The 22,098-nt window shown below is 34.7% G+C and overlaps 2 protein-coding genes across 4 annotated transcripts in view; one reads left to right on the top strand and one right to left on the bottom strand.

Moving 5' to 3' along the window:
- Positions 1 to 15,208, top strand: part of LOC111044425 (serine/threonine-protein kinase pelle) — a 29,200-nt gene extending 13,992 nt beyond the window's left edge. For 2 of the 3 annotated variants that reach the window (XM_039430918.1, XM_039430931.1), the window contains 8 exons: positions 30 to 218; positions 2,394 to 2,512; positions 3,678 to 3,867; positions 7,517 to 7,579; positions 9,298 to 9,535; positions 10,797 to 10,897; positions 13,166 to 13,360; positions 15,110 to 15,208. In XM_039430918.1, coding sequence (XP_039286852.1) covers positions 30 to 218; positions 2,394 to 2,512; positions 3,678 to 3,867; positions 7,517 to 7,579; positions 9,298 to 9,535; positions 10,797 to 10,897; positions 13,166 to 13,360; positions 15,110 to 15,193 — 1,179 coding nt within the window. In that variant the 3' untranslated portion in view covers positions 15,194 to 15,208. The remainder of the gene's footprint in view (positions 1 to 29; positions 219 to 2,393; positions 2,513 to 3,677; positions 3,868 to 7,516; positions 7,580 to 9,297; positions 9,536 to 10,796; positions 10,898 to 13,165; positions 13,361 to 15,109) is intronic. The other variant, XM_039430924.1, reaches the window with a different exon arrangement.
- Positions 15,209 to 18,138: 2,930 nt separating this feature from the next.
- The window catches only part of LOC111044420, a 36,990-nt gene continuing 33,030 nt past the window's right edge, over positions 18,139 to 22,098 (bottom strand). Inside the window, exon 18 of the mRNA XM_039419880.1 lies at positions 18,139 to 21,090. Within this exon, the coding sequence (XP_039275814.1) occupies positions 18,269 to 21,090 (2,822 nt within the window). The 3' untranslated portion in view covers positions 18,139 to 18,268. The remainder of the gene's footprint in view (positions 21,091 to 22,098) is intronic.

The raw sequence follows: 22,098 nt of genomic DNA, 5'->3' as shown, positions 1-22,098 counted from the left end.
GTTATATTTTGATGGTATTGTGATTGCAGAAAGACACATTGGCGGAAGAGTTGGTTGAGACGCAGCGCCAGCAATCGTCGAAGGAGTTGAAGTACCTGAGCTCGTTCAGGCACGACAATATCCTGCCGCTGTATGCCTACTCGATTGGTGGCCAGGCGCCCTGCCTCGTCTACCAGTTCCTGCCCAACGGATCGCTCGACGATCGCTTGCGCTGTCGGGTACAGTCACTGCTTTATTTGCATTATTTGTACATTGAATGCATCAAGTTTCAAGAATGTCTGCACCATTGCAAATAGATAAATAACTTTTTATAGTGATCAATATATTAACATAATATTTGAACAAAGTAAGTTAATGCAAAAAAGAGAAGGCAAGTTCAAAAGTTGATACAAGTAAAATCAAAGAAAAACAAAGATTGTTTGAAATTTAGTTTAATAATTGGACTTGAGAAATATATTTATTCATTTATTAATAAAATGATATACTTATAATAATACAATTATTATTAAAATTGTTGGGGGAGGACCAACAGGCACAGTCAGAACTATTACTCCCCGAATTTTAATTCATTTACTGTTACTGTTTATTTTTATTTTTTTATTTATTCATTTACTGTTACTGTACTGTTATGTAAGTATGTTATGTTTCTTTCATTCGTAAATTGTTATTCAATTTCAGAGCAAACACTCAAATACAAAGAATAACACCATCTACATGTAATGTCAATTTACGACTACATGAAGGTATGGTCCCATTGATTATTATGTGAGATGATGCATATGGGTCTAAAGTCTATCGTTATCAGTCCTAAAGGTTTGATCTGTGAAAAATGAATTTCCGGTTGCAATTTTAACTGTTCTGATTGTCTAATTCTACACACGAACTGAGTAGAATGCTTTGTCTGTTAAATGGTTGAAATCTCTCCTTTTAAATGGTGGTTTTAATTCCAGGATCAAAAATTCTTGTTTGTTGTTCAATTGCCAAATGATTTGAATTCATTCGTTGATTAATTACACTGCTTTATAAAGAGGTCCTTTAGTTGCTCCATGTACAGGATAGAGCAATAAGTTATGTTCTCTTGTTTCCCTATGCATTACGGTTGCCTTATGAAGCAGATCTACACAGATAACTGAGTGCTGACTTGTTTTATAAATGGGGCAAAATACCATCACCCTCCTGTGAGTGTGGGGAAAGGCAAACGATTGAACACATAGTGAAAGAGTGCCCAATCACGGCCTTTAGAGGAGGAACAGAAGAATATTTCTTGATGACAACTCCAGATTCAAATATCGGAGCACTGAGCTTTGCTCGTTATTTATTTATTGATAAACAGAACTCAATTTTTTAAAATGATTGGGGAAGGACTAACAGGCACAGCCCAAAACTGTTTCTTCCCCGAATTTTGATTTATACACTATAAATATTCCAAAAAGTAGGTTATGTTCCATACACGTGAATTCAGGTCCAATTTTCAGTCTAAATATTTGAAAAACATAAAAGTTCTAATTTAGATTGTTTACATACCAAATTGAATAACAAAATAACACTCACTAATCACTTAGAACAGTAAAATAATGATTAACTTTGAATATTATGATATATACCATCTCATGTCAACAAATCAGATTACTGTATTTTGATCGAGTCAATTAAAATTTCTAGATTTCTCGCGAGATACTGTAAGCTAATTGATTACACAGCTGATTTCCCACACAGGCACACGCATCTTCTGTTATCGTCAGACGACGAAATCATCATCTGTTTTTTCAAGGATGAATTATCCTTTTTATGTCCTTCAGCGAGTTTTCCCAGGGATGAGACCCAGTGCAATCGAATTTTGATATCATAAACCTACTATGTTCCAAATTTCGTGAAAATCGTTAGAGCCGTATTCGAGATCCGTTGAACATAAATAACCATATAACCAGATAACAAATAACCAGATAGCCAGATAACCAGAATGATATAAAAATAGAAAAATATAAACAGATATACAGAAATTGCTCGCTTAATACAATAGGATTACACTGCCTTATAAAGTGGTCCTTTCGTTGCTCTAAGTTGCTCTATGTGTACAGGACAGAGCAATAAATTGTGGTCTCTTGTTTCCCCATGCATTACGGTTGCCTTATGAAGCAGATCCACTCAGATAATATAAAAAATATATGTTGCATACCTTTCTTCTAACAAAGCTTGTGTTGGGGCATGTTACTCCACTAAAAGCTAAAAGATCTCACACTAGATCACAGCTAAGACAGTTCATTCTTCCAACTCGTCGTCTAGCCTCTATAACTTTACATTTTGTTAATTATTTCAGATGAAACTTACCATAATCGTTCACAATCAATCGTCAAATATAACTAATCGTTCAGTAATCAATCTTCTCTCCACAGAACAACACAAAACCTCTCGTGTGGCTGCAGAGACTGAATATTGCGATTGGTACAGCTAGAGGATTGCAGTATCTTCACTCTGCTTGTGACAAGCCACTCATTCATGGTGATATCAAGAGGTGAACAACTGATAGATAATTATTTATTAGTTAGTTTTCAAACAATAAAAATGTGCCAATATATGTTAATCACAATACATTATTGTTTTAAGAAATTAAAGTCTGGAATAAGCATCAAAGCTAGAAATTGATAAATGAGTTTAAAACAATGAAAATGTGCTATTTTATGTTAATCCTAATACATTATTGTTTTAAGGAATCAAAGTCTGGTATAAGCATCAAAGCTAGAAATTGAGAAATGAGGAATATGAGGAAATCATCAAATCAACACTTTAAAACCTCATTATTTGTAGCAAGTCAAGGCTCAAAAGCCCTTGCTATCTGAAATACAGAGCAAGCATAAGTTATTGAACACATTTCATAGGTGAATAAAAGAATAACAAAAATAGTAGTAGCGCGCTTATTTTTGTGGCAAACATTGGTGTAGCTTCTATAATTTGTCATGACCTTCATAGAAACACAGGCGATTCAATGGTGGGGGTGACACAGTCGACTCAATGGTGTGGGGTGACAGAGCGTCAGGAGAAACCTATGTGCGTTCTGTGGTTTCACGAAAGCAGATAATCGGTTTTTACCGTTCAAAGACGTTTCCATTTTATGAGTATGGCCGTGAAAAAGAAGTTGTATGCAAGGAAGTTATGTAATATTTATGAACAAAAACGAAGAATTGAAGCCGTAACTCGGGACATCACTCCAGATCGACAATGCATGGCGTGAAATTGAATATTGTTTAGATATTTTATGTGCAACAAGAGGTGCTCATGTTGAAATTTGTCGAACTTTTCATGTGTTATAGATAAACCTATTAGAAATTGGCTTTTATTACATCAATATCCATTTAAGTTAAACTTATTTGCTACTTTTTTTATTAACCTATGAAATGTGTTCAATAATTTATGCTCACTCTTTACTAAAGAATCTTGAAACTTGGCATTTCAATTATACCATAGATTTGAAGCCAAAGAAACATTGAATAATGTGGTGATTGAATCAAAGTTTGTGCCGGCAAATTAACGAAGCAGCGTCTTTTATTATTTAATATTATTGTCTTAACAAACAGTACAAGCATTGGACGGAAAATATCCTTTTTTCTATTAAATCATGTTTTTTTAATTGATTTTCTTGTTCATAGCTATTATTAATTGTTGTGTTGAATGTGTTGCAGTGCCAATATTCTTCTTGATAAGAACTTTGAGCCGAAAATCGGAGACTTTGGCCTGGCAAGAGAAGGCCCCCTGCAGCAGTACACTCACATGGAAGTGAGCAAAGTGTACGGCACTAAGCCCTATCTGCCCGATGAGTTTCTCAGACAGAAGAAGTTCTCCATCAAGGTCGACACTTACAGTTTTGGCGTGGTGAGTTTCCACTAAGTCCCAGTTGTCTTTGCTACAATTCCTCCAAAAACAATTCAACCATTATTAAAGTTTTTGCAACTGTTTTAACTGACAATCAATAGTATATTTCGCACCTAGGGCCGAAAATGAGACTTTTCCGGCTCGAAATCGGTTTTCAAGACTAGAAAAGATTGAGAGCCGGAAAAACATTTTTGTCCATGGTGAGTACGTTTTTTTTCGCCACACAGAAAAATAAACAATATAAATATGAGAATAATTGTTTATTAGGCACTTTCGAAAGCAAAACCGGAAGGTCATAGCTCTAGCAAATCTGAGGTAATCTGAATATTAGGAAATTGTCCAAGTATTTTTATTTTTTTATTCTGATTTGTCTAAATAATTTAAAAGATTATGTTCAATTATGTAAGAGGTTGAGTTTATACTTTTTATTCTCCCAAGTGACAATAAGATGATATTATTATAAATGTTCTGATTCTTGAATAATAAACACAAATAATGAAGTTCTTTGATCAGCTGTTTTAGCACACTTGAAATTTGGCCAATCTCAATGTCAACGTCAACAATGCTTGTTGTCATTGACTTCGGAAGTTTAGGTTAGAAGTTCTATCCTACTCTGAAAATCAAATTTGAATAGTTTATAATATATATCTTATCTGTATTTTATTCATCCAAATAAAATGATCTTAAGTATCTTATTGCAGAATAAAAAGTATAAGTATTGTATAAAGTAAAAGTATTGCAGAATAAAAAAACTTAAAAAGTATCTTATTGCAGAATACTTATTCAATTCTAGAAGCATAAACTGATTCCGTTTCATAAACCATTTTGTAAACACGTTCACATAAAATCAGAATCAGCTGACTTCAAGGTTATTTTTCGCCACACTTGGATGTAATGAGCTGGTTTACGTGCGTCATATGGAGGCCGAAAGTGATTGTTTTCCGACCCGGCCGGTAAAACTTTACGGCCCTAGGGCTGTAAAATGACCTTGAATAACTTGAATGATCGTGTCCGATCTCACAAAAATCATAGAGAGATAATCTCATAACGACTGTAATAATCTATATAATTTTGTATCGTGAATCGCGGTATTATGTCTATAATATATTTTATAAATTACTGTTTCATAATTTAATATTTATTATTGTGTTTTTGATATCAAACAATAGAATACGATGATATCTCCATAGCCTTAACAATATAATGTTGGTTGCATTGTCCATTGTCAGAAAGGTACGTATCACAAGTATTTAAAAGTGAAGAATCGAATTTGAAATCAAAGTACAATAATTGTATCAATATTTAAAAGTGAGGTAGAGTAATAATTGTTTCTTTTTTATTATCGAATTCCACTTCTTAATGCAATACAATCAACAATAATAATAAGAAAATACAGCAGAGATACTGCACCGGGCGCAATGCGCGAGCTATAAAAATTCAAACAATTATTTGAAATATTAATAGTATAAAAATATGGTCACTATTGTAAATTATTAATTAGTAATATTGAAATTAATTGACAGTAAAAGTTGACATAACCAAGATTCAAACTATCAAAATAGGCTGTTTGAATTTTATTTATTTTTCAATTTCTTATAAATTGGGAAGTTTTTTTTTTTTGGTGTGGCGAAAAATAGCGTTCGCAACACGGGCAAAAATGTTTTTCCGGCTCTCGAACGCTTCAAGTTCTCGACTTCGTCTCGAACTTGAAAACCGCGATCTCAAGCCGGAAAACGTACATTTTCGACCCTAGGTGCGAAATATACTATTACAGCCCTAGGGCCGTAAAACTTTTCCGGCCTAGTCAGAAAACAATCATTTTCGGCCTCCATATGACGCACGAAAACCAGCTCATTACATCCAAGTGGGGCGAAATAGTATATTTCGCACCTAGGGTCGAAAATGTACGTTTTCCGGCTCGAGATCGCGGTTTTCAAGTTCGAGACGAAGTCGAGAACTTGAAGCGTTCGAGAGCCGGAAAAACATTTTTGCCCGTGTTGAGAACGCTATTTTTCGCCACACCAAAAAAAAACTTCCCAATATTTATAAGAAATTGAAAAATTAATAAAATTCAAACAGCCTATTTTGATAGTTTGAATGTTGGTTATGACAACTTTCACTGTCAATTAATTTCAATATTACTAATTAATAATTTACAATAGTGACCATATTTTTATACTATTAATATTTCGAATAATTGTTTGAATTTTTATAGCTCGCGCTTTGCGCCCGGTGCAATATCTCATGGATAGATGGATGAATAGAATTTTCATTACTATTTTGAAATAATGTGATGAAAAAATTAATATAATTGCATATTTCACAGTTTGTCTCAAAATATATCTAAAAAATTGATTGAAATTTAAATTATGGTAACTAATATAAAAAATAGCTAATAAAAGTCGAAATTCATCGACAAAAAAAAATGTCATTGACCGAGATTCGAACCTAGATCGTGTTTGTTATTCACTGAGCTGAGTTCAGTTGTGTTACACCTTTATGCTCTCGGCTATTGGGTATTGTTGAAGGAAGAGGCCTGACTGATAACTCTTAGCATACACGTAATACTGTAAACTAGACTTCTAAAAAAGTTTACTTCACTCCTAAAAAGCGTACAACCTTTGACTATAGAAAGAAGGTTGTTCTTTCTATAGAAGAAGGTTCTTTCTATAGTCAAAGGTACAACAGACTTTGGCTCATGACTTATATTATTAAAATTAATATTATTATCTGTTTCACAATAAAATTTTCACTCTGAATTAAGTCAGGTAACGTATTTAGGCTACTATAATATAGTGTATAGCGGCATATTAATTTGAAGCCGGTTTGCCGGCATTTTCACAACAAAATATTGCTCTGAAATCATAGAGAAAACATTCGAAGATTCAATCTTGAGTGGGCCTAATGTTTTCTCTATATGGTTCAATATTAAAGAAAAATTATCTAAAAGTTTTAATAATGAATTACGGAAAAATTACTAGGAATTTTTTAGTCAAGGCTGAGTTTCACCAGTAGGCTTACCTTAAACTTCAGATCTCTGCTGTATTTTCTTGTTATTATAGTTGATTGTATTGCATTAAGAAGTGGAATTCGATAATAAAAAAGAAACAATTATTACTCTACCTCACTTTTAAATATTGATACAATTATTGTACTTTGATTTCAAATTCGATTCTTCACTTTTAAATACTTGCGATACGTACCGTACCTTTCTGACAATGGACAATGCAGCCATTGTATTCATTGTTTGATATCAAAAACACAATAAATATTAAATTATTAAACAGTAATTTATAAAATATATTATAGACATAATACCGCGATTCACGATACATAATTATATAGATTATTACAGTCGTTATGAGATTATCTCTCTATGATTTTTGTGAGATCGGGATCGGACACGATCAGCTGTTATTCAAGGTCATTTTACAGCCCTAGGGCCGTAAAGTTTTACCGGCCTGGTCGGAAAACAATCACTTTCGGCCTCCATATGACGCACGTAAACCAGCTCATTACATCCAAGTGTGGCGAAAAAGTATTTTCTGTGTTGTATTGACATTTTATTTCCAATAACTTTTAATGTGAATGGATTCAATCAAAATATCCTTTCAGTGAGTTGATTATACAGTATTTTCATATTTTTCAGGTTTTGTTTGAAATTGCAACGGGTTTACGTGCTTATGATGATCAACGACAGAAAAAATATTTGGTAAGTGATCTCACATAATTTTCATACTTTCATTTGAAAAATGTGTACAAATATACCTTTAGTATGCTGGGGTGCACTACAGTTGTCTCTAGTTTAATATCCCGGCCACTGGGAAGTGGAAATGGTCTACTTCGGACGATTATATAGTTCTACATAGTCCATGTTTAGTGTTGGATTAATAGATAAAAGTAACAAATCTATGATTAAGTAACAAATCTATGATTAAGTAACAAATATATGATTAAATAACAAATATTTTTAAAAATTGTTCAATATTTTATTCATCCATGAATCTTGCTATTTATCTATTCATCTTACTTTTCTTTTAATTTCTTACCATACTTTTTTCATTAGTTTCTCACGAATAAGTTTGGGCTCATACCACTACCTCCGTAAACAAGTCAGTTTACGGAGGTAGTGCTCATACCCAGCACAATACAAATAGTTTCCTTGTTTATGAATTGTCAGAACCATATTTTCTTGTATGTAAAAGTTTTTTTCAGTTCTAAAACCTTAACGATTTTATTTTATTTCTGTCCATTTCTCGGAAATAACTTTGAAACATTATAAGTACAATTTACTCTATTCTTGTAATATTGTTATACTCTTTAGTTTCAATTCAAAAGTGTACAATAATATTGAAACACAATAAAAGTTATCAAATACGGTACCGTTTATCATTTTATTGAATCATAACTACTTTCAACTCATAAGAGCCATTTTCAAATGTAAATAAAACAAAATAAACGATAATAATTTTTTTATTATGTTTTAATAGTTTTAATAGCCCTTTAGAGAGAAGTGAGTATTTACAATAATAATGTATTTTATTGCACAATAATAAATCTGCTGAAAATCCTTTAGGGTTAAGGTCATCAAACATAGAAAAATCTAACATGAATAAATTAAATTGAATGCAGAAATAAGCAGACATATGCAGACATATAGACAGACGTCTGTGTGCGTTGCAACATTCGAACTCCTTGGGAGGGAATTTTCCTCCGTCTGTCTGCATTAGGCTAGGCACACCCCTGTTAGTCAACGCAAGACAAGACATAATCAGACACATTCAGTCACAATACTTCACTTGGTTGCTTATGTGAAGACATTTCCTAGCAATGACTAATCAGTGTGAGTTGCGTCATAAGCAACAATGTGAAGTATTGTGACTAAACGTGTCTGATCATGTCTTGTCTTGTCTTGTCTTGTCTTGACTAACTGGTGTGCGCCTAGCCTTACACTAATTCTCAAATTAAGTGTAATAATGTGAAAGAAAACAAAAATAACAAGACAATAATAAATATAAAAGTATTATACATGCTAAATAATAAATATATTTGTATGCGTTGGCACACATTTTTTAGAAGTTGAGGATGTAGTTCATTCCAGTGCAGTAAACCATAGCCGAACAAAAATTCATCGAAAAACTGTGAATCAGATGAATAATCTAGCCTGAATTATGTTAATATTAAAATAGTATGTTTGAATTATCCAGCTTTTTACATTAGATGAGACATATACCGTATTTAGTGAAATTTTGATTGGTGAGACTATTTTGAATGTTCTTTGGAACAACATACTGTAAATGAGTTTTTTTTCGAATGATTGTGAGGTTGGAAACGTAATATTCAAATCTATTCTAATTGATATAAATAATATAATATAGCCCATGTAAGTGAATTGATTCTATTCTAATTGAATAACTTGTGAATGGCCAGTACGAATTGGTGACGGAGATGAGCGACGGGGACCTCCATCAGCTGGTGGATGCGAAGGCGGGTGGAGGGGGCATCGCAAGCAGCACTGTTGATGGCTCGCTGCACACGGCGACCGGCCTGCTGCAGCTGGGCAAGTGCTGTGTGCACAAGGTGCCTCGCCAGCGGCCCGACATGGCCAACGTGCTCGACAAGCTCAACGTGCTGGTTGACGAGCGACGCAAGCTGCACAAGGCCAACTGTCAGTATGCTCACTATTGATTGTACTATCAGAATTATAGGATCTATCAAGTTGATTTAATAATAAATTATAGGATCTTCAATGTAATGTAAAGGAAAAATTTTGAGGTTAGGATTTGTATCCCCGATTTTGTTGTGTCATCACAGCGAAAGGCTTCAAGCAAAAGTTTTTGAGATTAGGTTTTTTGTATCTCCGATTTCTTTGTTGTTTATTTTTTTCTTCGCTGCTCTATTTGAGGTTTGAGGTTTTTCTAATTTGTAATTTTCCTGCGGTTTATTCATTGTTATCGGCTGTTTATTTCATATTAGAAGCCTCTCGGTGATGACAAATTACGCATAATGAACATGTGTGTGTGTGCATGGTAAACATGCATGTACATGCTTGTCCTACCGTTAGTGGCCAGCCTTTTTCATTCTTCTTGATTCAACATTAATCTGTCTTCTCATTTTGCAAATATCTTCTGGTTCACTGATAGCTTATTTTCTTCAAAATTTTCAACCAATCTTATGACTGGGGGGAAGAGAAGACGTCTCCTGGCAGACAATCTTAGCGGCTATAACCGTAAATAATGTCGTACTTTCAAATGTATATTGTCATTTTTTCATCCAGAATATGCTCTGGAAATTATTCTTACTGGGCTCATTGTGTGAATATATTCAGTTTTTTTTTTTTGTAAATGGAGTCATTTTTATTAATTCATTCATTAAATCATTTATAGTATTTCAAAGTTCAATTCCTCTTTAAAAGTATTTTATTTTCACCAATAGTTTTACAACCAAAACAAACTTTTTTACATAATTTCTTTGAATATTTTATAATTTATTATGAACTCCACGTTTATAAAATCTACATCAAACTTTATTTATCTATTCATTTAAAATGCAAATGCCACTAATGTAATAACATTGGTAGATAAAATAATAAGGTAGTCCTTGTGCTATTTTTCTTCCAAATTTATAGGTGACAAAGTCCAAGATAAGGTTAGAATTTCACGTGTACAATTTTTATGAAATTTTAGTCCAAAATAAATTCGTAGTCACATGCATATTGTCATCTCATCTGTATGAAAAATTGGACTACAATTTTATAGTTGAGTGTAGAAAACATGAGATACTTTCTGGACTAGAATATGTATCAACATTCGGGGGAGGAACAGTTTTGGGCTATGCCTACTGGTCTTCACCCAATTATTTTAATTAATTTATTGTATATCATTAAACCAATAAATGAATTACAATTGAATTTGAATTTTGTGTTGCAGTAATGGCTCGGCACAACAGCCTGCAGCCGACAACTCCGATTGAGCTGCAAATAGCACACGATCACAGCCAACAGCGGCGACTTTCCGCACCAAACCCACCGGTCAGTCTGTCCTCTATTATACCTGTAGTGAGGTCCACGCTATAATGGCAGTATTTGATTAACATTGGTCTTGCTATCTGTGACTATCATTCAACAAAGCAGATAGCACTATCCTTCTCTAGCTCCCCAAAGTTTCCAGATCGTTTTTCAACAATGTAGATGTATATTTCATTCATAAAATATTCAATCTCATTTATGAAAATTCATTATTATTAAAAAATATTTTTCTGGACGAATATAATATATTACGCTACAAGCACAGAAAGTTAGTGTTTACGGTATGAGGATCCGAATACCGTAAACACCTTTCTGAGAGAGTCGCGTACGATATTTTTCGCCACACTACAGGTATAGCTGACGCCAAAAGGGGGCGGTTTCGTGGGTCTCTTGTGCGTTCCAACAGCTGATTTTTTAATCAAAAGAGACAATAAATAGATGAATTGCATCAGCTGTGAGTAGGTTACACCATGTGACCCATGAAGCCGCCTAACTTTTTGGCATCAGCTATATAAGAATAATAAATTGAATAAGAATGTTTTATGGGGGGGGGGGAATCTTTGATGTCTCATATCTCAAGAACCAGACTTCGTAGGTTACTCAAAGTGGGGTGGAAATTTCCGATCTCACCCTTCTGAACACAATGCACCATATGGCACAGTTGTCCAAACACATTTTCAAAAAAGTTAGAATAGCAGTCTCACCTTTCTTAGTTCCATGTTAGGGTACTCTTTCCGGCCTTAGCCGGAAAGAAACCTGTTCTGACGTCAGACGAGAGTCGTTTGCAAACAATGTCTTTCAGATCTACGTAGGTACTGGAAAACAGCTGCTTTCTGTGCAGTGTGGCGAAAAAATATAATTTATTATTTTGAACAAGAATGAAAAATTAATCAGATATACCGACCGGTATCAGCTATTCTATATAGGCCTATAAGGTAGTAACAAGGCAGAGAATCGGCAACGCTGTCCTTGTATCTCTTTCTTCTATCTTGCTCAACAGCCATTATAACATGGACATTGATATATATTTTATAAAAAAATATTTTCTTGACGAATAAAATATAATTATTGGATATTTCAAACAAGAATGAACAATCAATATCAAATCAGATATACCGGTATCAGCTATCCTCTATAAGGCAGTAACAAGGCGGCGAATCGGCAACGCTCTTCTTCTATCTCTTTCACCTATCTTGCTCAACTGCCATTATAACATGGACCTCACTATAATATGCTACCTACTAATTTATTAGTTGAAGAAAATTAAGGAAAAAAGTTTTCCCGTTATAACGTCTCAAAAAGTTAAAATCAGTATCTTATCACCGAAACATAGAACTTTTCCAGAAATATAATGATTTAACATAATGATAAGGTTCTATTATATGAATGAATAAACAAAATACGCCCGAGGCATAGAGGCCAGTTGGTATAACTTAGCCTACATGGAAATGAAATAAATAAACATGAAAACGTGTATGAATTTAAAAGTAGGCTAACGCATCTTTATTGATTGAGTATGAATCGTTCAACAAGACAAGACAACTTCCTCGTTGGAGTTGTGGGATGGTATGCATAGATCTTGAAACTAGAGTTGAAAACTACGTAGATGGGTGAGTTGATGTGACTGACTGGTCTCTAAATATTAGACATATACTGCTAGAATGACATACAATAGAAGAAACAAAATGGGCTTCACATAATTAAGTAATAATTATATAGGATATACAATTTTCATAAAATACATTGAATACCAACTTGAGCATATGGAATTCACCTCTAACTCTATAAGGGTTTGATGATGAATGGTAAAATTTATTTCACATAAAGAAATTCAACGGAAAAACAGAAAGATTGAATAACACAAATTGAAATCACCAAAATTCGTTTAAATTGGGAAATTAATTTCGTTTGAGGTTTTTAGTGTAAGAAACAAAGCTAGTTTTTCAATTTTTTAATAAGTGGTTGTGACATTATCAAAGATTGTTGAATTTTATATTTACAAGTCTTCAACCCAATTAAGGGATTAATGACTTCCAATACTTTTGTATATCTGACAACATTTTCAAAGATAGCTAGCTAGAATACCTAGTTACTACTTTGATGAAATTCGATCATTTTATTGAGTAAAAATTTTGATAATGAAAAAATTACTTGCCAGAAATAGGATGATACTTTGTAATGTGATGATATGATACCTTATAAATGAAACTCCTGTTAAATAAATTGAATATAAAATGAAAAAAAAATGGAATATAAAAGTCTTGTTTGCAGATAGTGCGTCAGTCTCACTTGAGCCAGCCGCAGCCAGTCGAGACGCTGAGTCCGCAGATCAGCGTGACGCCTCCCTCCAATGTGAACTCGGCAACAGCGAGCAGCATCAACAGAACCCAGTCCCACTACTCTTCCACTACCAACAACAACTACGCCAACTCCAACCACTTGCCTAGGGTCCTCTCATCTTACCAGGTAAGAATCTCAAAGCTCATATGGTTTAAGAAAGCTTTTGTATTTTAGAAACGGTGATGAGGTGATTATCACTACGCAGAAGTCTTCGGGGTGATTTACAACATTTAACCTTCCGCTAGTCGCGCCCTACTCAATCACACGAGCAGTCGCGTGTTGTATTTTTTACAACATCCAATTTTCCAAGTTTTATGTACTCTGTTTACTGTCAAAACATTTTAATTAATTGTATAATTACTTTTTCCATCTTCTTGGATTATCTTACGCCTATGAACATTTGGATGATTAACATTTCATAGCCCAATAAGTTACCTCAAACAAAGCCATCAATTCTGTGTTATTGGTTCGTTTACAGTCCCCGTATACAGTCTTTCCCTATCTTATGCACAGTGCGACTTATTCACTGTGGCGACTAAAGACTGAACCATTGCTCGGTTGATACTACAACTCAGTGGAGTGATGGGTGGAAAGTTTTAGAATGCATAGGTGACTCATTCACTGACACCACCCCATTCAATAGTTTTGAGCAGCAAAAAAACCGACACTGTTGTACTTTTTACTGCCGGAAGGTTAATTGGAATTTCGTTTAATAATAATTATTAGTAATTATCATTGTTGAATAACAAATTGAAATCGCCAAAGTTCGTTTAAAAAATTGAAAATCTAGTTTCGGTTGGGGGTCTCACTAATAGCAGGTTGTGCTGAAATTGCAGGTTGCAATTTCACTAATATTATATTTTATATTATATCATAGAATAAATGAAAAAAAAAGATTGTATGGGAGGAAACTTTGTATTTAGATGGTGTTTTCCATGACGAAACACTTGATAGTAAATACTCACTTTTCTTTTTAGGGCTACTGAAATGATTAGACACTTGAAAATGGCTCTTGAGGAGTTAAATTGTGATAGAATAAAGGGTATCTGATAACTTTCATTGTGTTTCAGCTTTATAGTAACTATGTAGAAGTTGAGATATTTAATTCCAAAGTAAATGAATGAATCCATTTTTCTAAAACAAAATATAAAAAAGGCTTTACATAAACTAAAAATATGCTACATTTACTAATGCATGCAAGAGAAAGCAGATGGAGAGGCTAAAAATGCTTTATTATTATTATTATTATTATTATTATTATTATTATTTAGCGTATGATGCCACGACACAAATCTTTATTTTATTCAACACAAGTCACACATATCAACAATGATGTCATCTTAGTCACAAGTTTTAAAAAAAGGTGGAACACAAATAAAAATACATTTTTAAAAGTTATATACATATATTTAGTCAATTTAAATATGCCACTGCATTTGGCATAACTACCAGGAAGTCATCCAGCCTGCCCTCATAAGCTGTTCATGTGCACTCTTCTACATTGTGTCTTATGGCTTGAACAGCGCCACACTCACAAAAAGTTGTTGGAGCCTTTCCCCACTTGTGCAACGCATAGCCACATCATCCATGCTGAGTTCGGATCCTGTTAAGAGCCGACCACAGTTAGCGTGGCAAATAAAAACTTGGTGGCTTTTGGGTGAAACATGGGGCAAGATCGATTTGCCTTGCATGCTTAATATAAATGCAGGTTGATCTATATTATTGATCGGTATCATTTGTGTTCTATTCATGCTAACAGATGAAGAAAATATGATACTGACTTCACATAACACATAACCTGTTATTAAAATGAATGGATTAGTTGTGAATTTGCTTAATTGCTCTGTGATGTGTACATTTTATTTCCTATTACAGGAGGAAAATCATAATACGCAAGCAACAGCCTCCACTTCACCTTGCGATGATATTCCTCTTCTTTCAGCTTTGGGTATGAAGTGAGTTACGGCAGTTGAAGAACAAATATTCGAACAATCAAATTTGGTGTGATTATCATCTTTCTACGTAACTATCTTCAAAAAGTTACATCCTAGATTAATACCACCGATGAGCTTACGACACATACCAGGAAAGCATTTCTTACTGTGTTCTAACTTCAGAAATTGACTTGATAATTATTTTTAAAATGCTATTCTCGTAGATATCTGGATATTCTATGTTGATAGAATATTCAATCACATATTTAATGTGGGTCTGTTTAGATTTAGATTGCTCGTTAGAATTAGTTGATTTTTAATTTTAGATAAGAAAAGAGCTACCTGAAAAATCATTCCATAATTTGGGAGCCATATTCGTAGGAGAATTTATAAATGCTTGGTGGTTGTTGATTCATATTTAGACTAGGCTTCTGAGTTGACATAATGCTTCCTTGTAAATACCATGAAATAATTCCAATATTTGTTTTTTGCTACAAATTTCGATTGCTATTTACTTTTATTATCAGGTATGCTATATTAAATTATTTATATAATTGATGCCTTAGGCCTTGATGTATTGAAGTGTGAATGGGAATACTTTTCATGTACAGTTCCATATCTTTATCTATATACTAGATATAGATTTAGTATTTTTGAATTATCTATATTATCTGACTCTGAAATATCTCACAAATTTATGTGATGTAGTTAATAAGGACCTTGTCAGCAAGGAGAGAAATGGACATTGTTTGGATAAAATCTTCAAAGTTAATGTTTGAATTGGAATTTTGGTGCTGGATACAAGTCAATCAACGAGATGTTTTTTGTATACCCACTTTGTACACATATTTGGAAGGCTCTTTCTAATCCCAACACTTCCAAATCTCTAGAATGTAGTAGTACCTTACGTATTGAAACTGCCTATTGAATGAATACTGGCCTAATGAACTGTATTTTTATGAATGAACCTTTGACTATGATCAATGGACTATGATGATTTCTATCAATGAAATGTATTTTTTATCAATGAACTATGATTCTGATCAATGAACCAATCGAAGGTACATTAGGGCTATTGAATAATTTTGTCAGATATGTCGGAAGATATTCTAAGACCATGTACAGTACTGTGCACATTTAAAAAATGAATTGTTGTGACAAAATCAAGGGTAATTCTTGATGAATAGTTTTATAAGTTTTGAAATTGAATGATTGAATGGCATTCTTAATCTTTGAGATCTAGTAATTAGTTTTTTCTTGTAACGGTTTGATAATCCTATTCATGTTTTCTCTACCAATATGACAAGATCAAAATTCGAACTGACAACTAGGATTACTATCGACAGCTTCAAATCTATACTAAAATAAATATTTTCGAAAAGCAAAAAAAAAGTGATAAATGTTCAATATTGTGATATTATTAGTGCAATGTAGCCAATATCAAACAAAAATATTATTGTTAAAATTACTAAGATAATTTATATAACATATTTTCATAATAAATGTTATTTTAAAAATATTGTTATTTACATGTTGAATAGAAGTAATAATTATATTGTACAAGTTAGTTTGTGTTAAGTTTAAGTCTGAAATATATATTACTGCTTTCTATTAAAATTTATCTTAATTATTGTCAGTACATTACACTTGTTTTTATATTAAATAAAAAGACAAAGAAACTGTGAAAAAAGCACAGATTTTATTGATAGTTAGAAAGACAGGTTTCAACTCATTGTTTATCAGAGATTGACAATGGTGTAACAACCGAAACCGGTCTTTCTAACTATCAATAAAATCTGTAGTTTCTTGACAATTTCTAGTCTTTTTATTTAATGTGAATAATGACCACAATATCAACTTCTCAACTTCACAAAAACTAGTTTTTTATAGTAGAAGGAAAAGGGCTGACGCTTTCTGGGGACTTTCTTCCATTTTAGTTACAGTGGTGTAAACCAGTCATTTTCATGAGGCAACCATGATTCATTCTTCAGTAACGAGCTATCCAATATGGAGCTACTACCACTCACTTCTACCATCAAACTCGTAGTGTCGTTTTTTACCAGGAAGGATAAAAATGCGACTGAAATTCACCGCAAGTTGTGTAGTGTGTATGACCAATTAATAATTAATTAATTAATTATATTTCATTAAATAATAATTATAATTTAAATATTTAGAGAGAGAGTTTCTTATGATTTTTGTCAAGCGTCAATGCCTTCGGACATCTTCGACAGTGCTTGGGGCACGTGACGTGAATGGACGGCTTCTATGTTGTTCTTTGTGTAATGTGATTCTTCCTTCAACACAGGTTTGGAACAAGCGAGAACCAATTGGCCTTGACGTAACTTCGTCTCCATACACACTACACAATTCTAGGTGAATTTCAGTAGCATTTCTTTACGCTCCCGTTAAAAATGGATTACACTACGAATTTTTATTTTGGCGGAAGAAGTGAGTGGTAGCTCCATATTGGATTGCTCGTAAATTACGAAAGAATCATGGACACGCATGCAAATTTTACAGCATTTTTTTTAAGAGCTGTTGTATTTTCAATTTAAAATGATGGGTTGATGTGTCAGGATTTCTTGTGTAATTATTATTAAACGAAAATCCAAATTAAATGTTGTAATTCACCCCGAAGACTTCTGCTACTGCAAATATTGACCACAGGGTCATCCCGGGCTGACAAATAATTTTTGAATAGTAGCGCTTATCGAATTTCCATCTAGCTGTTTACCCTGTGGTCAATATTTGCAGTAGCAGAAATCTTCGGGGTGAATTACAGCATTTAATTTGGATTTTCATTTAATAATAATAATTAATTCATTAGCATTCGAATAATTGCAATATCTTAGTAATTTCCTTCTGTAGATTTCTTGTGTCTCCGTTATTGTCAGTGTTGATACAAAATAGATAGTGGATTGGAAAATGAAATTGGTTTGATGGAACGCAACATAACAATAAACTTAATTACAATATTGAGAAGCAGTTTAATCTCAAATATAAACTCTATATTCATGTACAAAACTCTTTTTTGGATTTAGTTTTTTTAAATATAAATTATAGATGTGACACTTATGCAATGTTCTAGAAGTACTTTTCATTTCGGTTTGAAAATTCGTCGGGGACTGATACTCCAGCTAGAATTGGACTCGCGTTTGTGGAGCACGGGTGACGAGGGACAGCTCTTGCTGGACACTTTGTCGGTCGCCTTGCGTTTCTCAATGTCAACCACGAGGCTCTGTCTGCACAGCGTCGAAACGGTCTCCATTTTGTCGCGTTCCTTCTCCTTGTGGCGACGCATTTTCACTTTCCTGAATCGCGACGCGATGTTGGAGAACGCGAACCGTGGCTTGGTTGAGGTCGTCGCCGAGGCGCCTTGCTCGCTCGGAACACTGGAGTTGCTCGTCGACTCGGGCAGGGTGCTGGCGAATGACTGCGAGTCTATGTTGATCATGCCGGCACTGGCCGACTTCACCAGCAGTCGCGAATCGAATGGCTGTCTGTGCTCCTCTCCACTCACTAGAATGCCCTCGTCGCAACTGGCCTCACTCTCACAACTCACTCTGCTTAGTCTACTTTTCTCCTTGGACCAACTCGTCGCACCCTCGCTGGGCGTAACACACTCCGAAGTGCTAGGTGTTACTGCTTCACATCTAACTTCGGCATTTGTACTCACACCACCAGGTCCCCTCGACAAAAACTCCTCCTTTGCTTTCTTTATCCTCAACGCCCTTGATCCTGACGGCTCAGCACTACAAACTACTCTACTTTCCCTACCTACTTTCTCTTCAATGCATTGGTTCTCCAATACGCTTGTAACAGTCTGCATATCTGTATCAAGTACCGGATTCTCAGAAGGTTGAGTCTGTGCTGGAGGTGTTGATGGTGGAATGTGTGTTGTTGTGGCTGTAGTTTCTAATATTAATGTTTGAGGCGTTGTTGCCTCACGTCTCTGAGGAACAGGAGTTGCAGGCTTAATGGAGCCGGCACTGGAAGACTTCAATATTCCATTGTACCTCATTTCCGAAGTCTGTCTCTCAGATAGACTGTCAGAAGGTCTCCTACCGAAGCGATCTTGTGCGCTCCCTTTATCAAACGTTCTAATAAAACTTGCACTAGCTGACTTCTTCACTTCGCCGCAGAAATGGTGGTGCTTTCTGCCCTCACTTCCCTGGAGAGCTCGCCTCACTTCATCCTGGTACTTCTCCATCTGAACGCGAACCCTCCTCTCGGCTCCCGGCGACCTCCAGGGGAGGGGAGAGCCACTGCCGCTGTCCGGTGATTTCGAACCCAACATTTCCTGACTTTCTGACACTTTCTGGTTGTATCTAGCTATTATCATTCGTATACTGGGAGCAGTTTCCTTCGACAATTTCACCTCTCTTCTGCCTGGAATTGGGGATATGGGTGGAAATCCTATCTCGGTTCTTGATTTTCTTAAAGGTTTCACTTCACTTGTATTCTTGTCCATTGAATCACTGCTAGGAGTTTCCCTATTCGGTACTGAGTACTTTTTTGCTAGAGGAGGAGTAGGGGGAGTTGGAGAAGTAAGAGTCCCATAGTTTCCAAATTTGTTTCCCTGCACTTCACTATTCCTCACTTGTAAATTATTGCTTTTATGTGCGAGTGATTCATCAGGAACTGGGGTAGACTGACCTTGACTAGATGTCTGTTCACCTTCCTCGATCTTCAATTCAACATTTTTCCTCGTTTTTGGAATTAGATCAGGCTCCGTTTGTTTCTCTCTACTTCTTGGGACAGGAAAATGACGCCGTTGCAGAGCTGGAGAAGCAGATTGAGCTCTGGTTTCCCGCAGGATCCAACACGGTGGCATAACAAAATTTATACTCTCCCTTTTATTTTCTTCCTCTTCTTCATCTACCTTCTTATTTTGTATTTTCGTTTTGTCTTCCTGTTCATTTCTTCTTCTCACACGTCTAGGCGATAACGGTACTTGTTCCGATGGTGCATTTTCCCGTACTATGTAACTTATAACTGACGAGGCTTTGCCTTTGCTATCTCGCCTTACGGGGGAGAAAATTTTTCTCGTTGTTGGAACGAAAACATCTACTGGCTCACTATTTGCCGCAGTCGCTGATACTTGACAACTTTTATTCATATCAACTGTGCTGCAGTGTGCGACTGATTCTGTCACCGACGATGCTACTTCCAAGTCTTTTTTATTACTTGTCTCTTCCAATTTTGACGTTGACCTATCATTTCCCTCAGATTCTGTGATATGCAGTTTCAGAGTCTCCTCTCCTAATCTACCTTCAGATTGTGTTCCACCTTTCAATGATGACTCTCTTCTTCTTTCCTCTTCATATTTTAACCTACTTTCATTGCTGGTTTCTCTCTTCAATCTCCTGCTTCTAATGTTATAACTTACTGCTGGTTCACTTTCACCCTTAGTGCATTCAGCAAACCTTGTTCTTCTACTGCTATCTATCGATGATTGTCTCTCTATTTTCATCTTTACTCCTTTTTTCGATTTTTGTTCACTCTCGTCTGTATTTCCTGACCCCATGTCAATGCTTTTCATTTGGTTTTTGGGTGATCCACATTCTGGATTACTTCCTGCGCTGTCATGTGCTATTTCTAGTGGTGTAGACTCAGTAATAGCTCCCGATATCAGCTTTTTGCTCTCATTTTCTATGGCAAACTCCTGCCTATTACCATCCTTCCTCAATCTCAAAGCAGGAAGAGTTAGGCATCCCACAATGAGATGATCTTCGTAGTTACTCTTCAATCCCGATTCTCTTTCGTCCTTATCATCAGGTTTCTTGTTCAAAGCATTTCCTGTTTCATGATTTCCCTGACATAACTCTGAGACTGTTGTAATATCACCGGTAGGATCTAAATTCGTTGGTTTATCATCATTTACATTGCAAGTTCGACTCACTGCTCGCACTGCTGCATCTGAAAAATATGGATCTCATTAAATATTGTAATAAAAACTCTTTCAAATTACATAATAGAAAACCAATATTCTCATACAATTTTTTATCTACAATAGTTCTTAAATTATTCTACCACGCTCTGGATTTATATGATCTGAACACATTGAAGGCCAATCCAGCTATTCAGTTATAGTTACTTAAACCTGGAGCTTCAGTTATAAAATATTTGAAAATTGGTACTATTTACTATTTACTACACTCTGAGAATGAAGACTCAAATAATTCTATTTTAACTCTACGATTTTTTCCTCAGTAGTTGTGAGGGTTATATTGTAGTAGTTATCTATACTGAATATAATATAAATATGTATGGGAACCCTTCAATATGTTGGAGACTATTGTAGATAAAATACTGTAACTTCAAGGATCCGTTATTGGTCGAATACTCTACCATTTCACGTACAACTGAACTTCAACCCCTCATAAGGGGATGACTTAGGGGTTTTTAGTCGAATATGTTAAATGTAAACACCCATTGTGTGGTACATCATTTTGAAGGCCTTTCTAAAACAAGAAAGATGACATAAATAAAAATTTTCTATGATACATGTACCCAAATTGGCGGCTGATTGAACTTTATCAAACATTTCTTTAAAAACTAAACCTTCAATCAGCCGCCATTTTGGATAAAAGTATCATAGAAAATTTTTATTGATGTCATCTTTCTTGTTTTGAAAAGGCCTTCAAAATGATGTACTATACAATGGGTGTTTACATTTAAAATATTTGAATTACAACCCCCCTCATTTCCTTAAAAACTATAACTTCAATCAGCCGCTATTTTGGATTTTGTATCATAGAACATTTTTATTGATCTCATCTTCCTTGTTTTGAAAAGGCCTTCAAAATTATGTACCACACATTGGATTTTTACATTTAAAATATTCGAGTTACAACCCCTAAGTCATCCCCTTATGAGGGGTTGAAGTTCAGTTGTACGTCAAAAGATAGAGTATTCGACCAATAA

Source organism: Nilaparvata lugens, chromosome 1 (assembly GCF_014356525.2).
Source record: "Nilaparvata lugens isolate BPH chromosome 1, ASM1435652v1, whole genome shotgun sequence".
Taxonomy (NCBI): Eukaryota; Metazoa; Arthropoda; class Insecta; order Hemiptera; family Delphacidae; genus Nilaparvata; species Nilaparvata lugens.
Note: the sequence above shows the minus strand (reverse complement) of the source record. Positions and strands in the feature narration are given on the sequence as shown.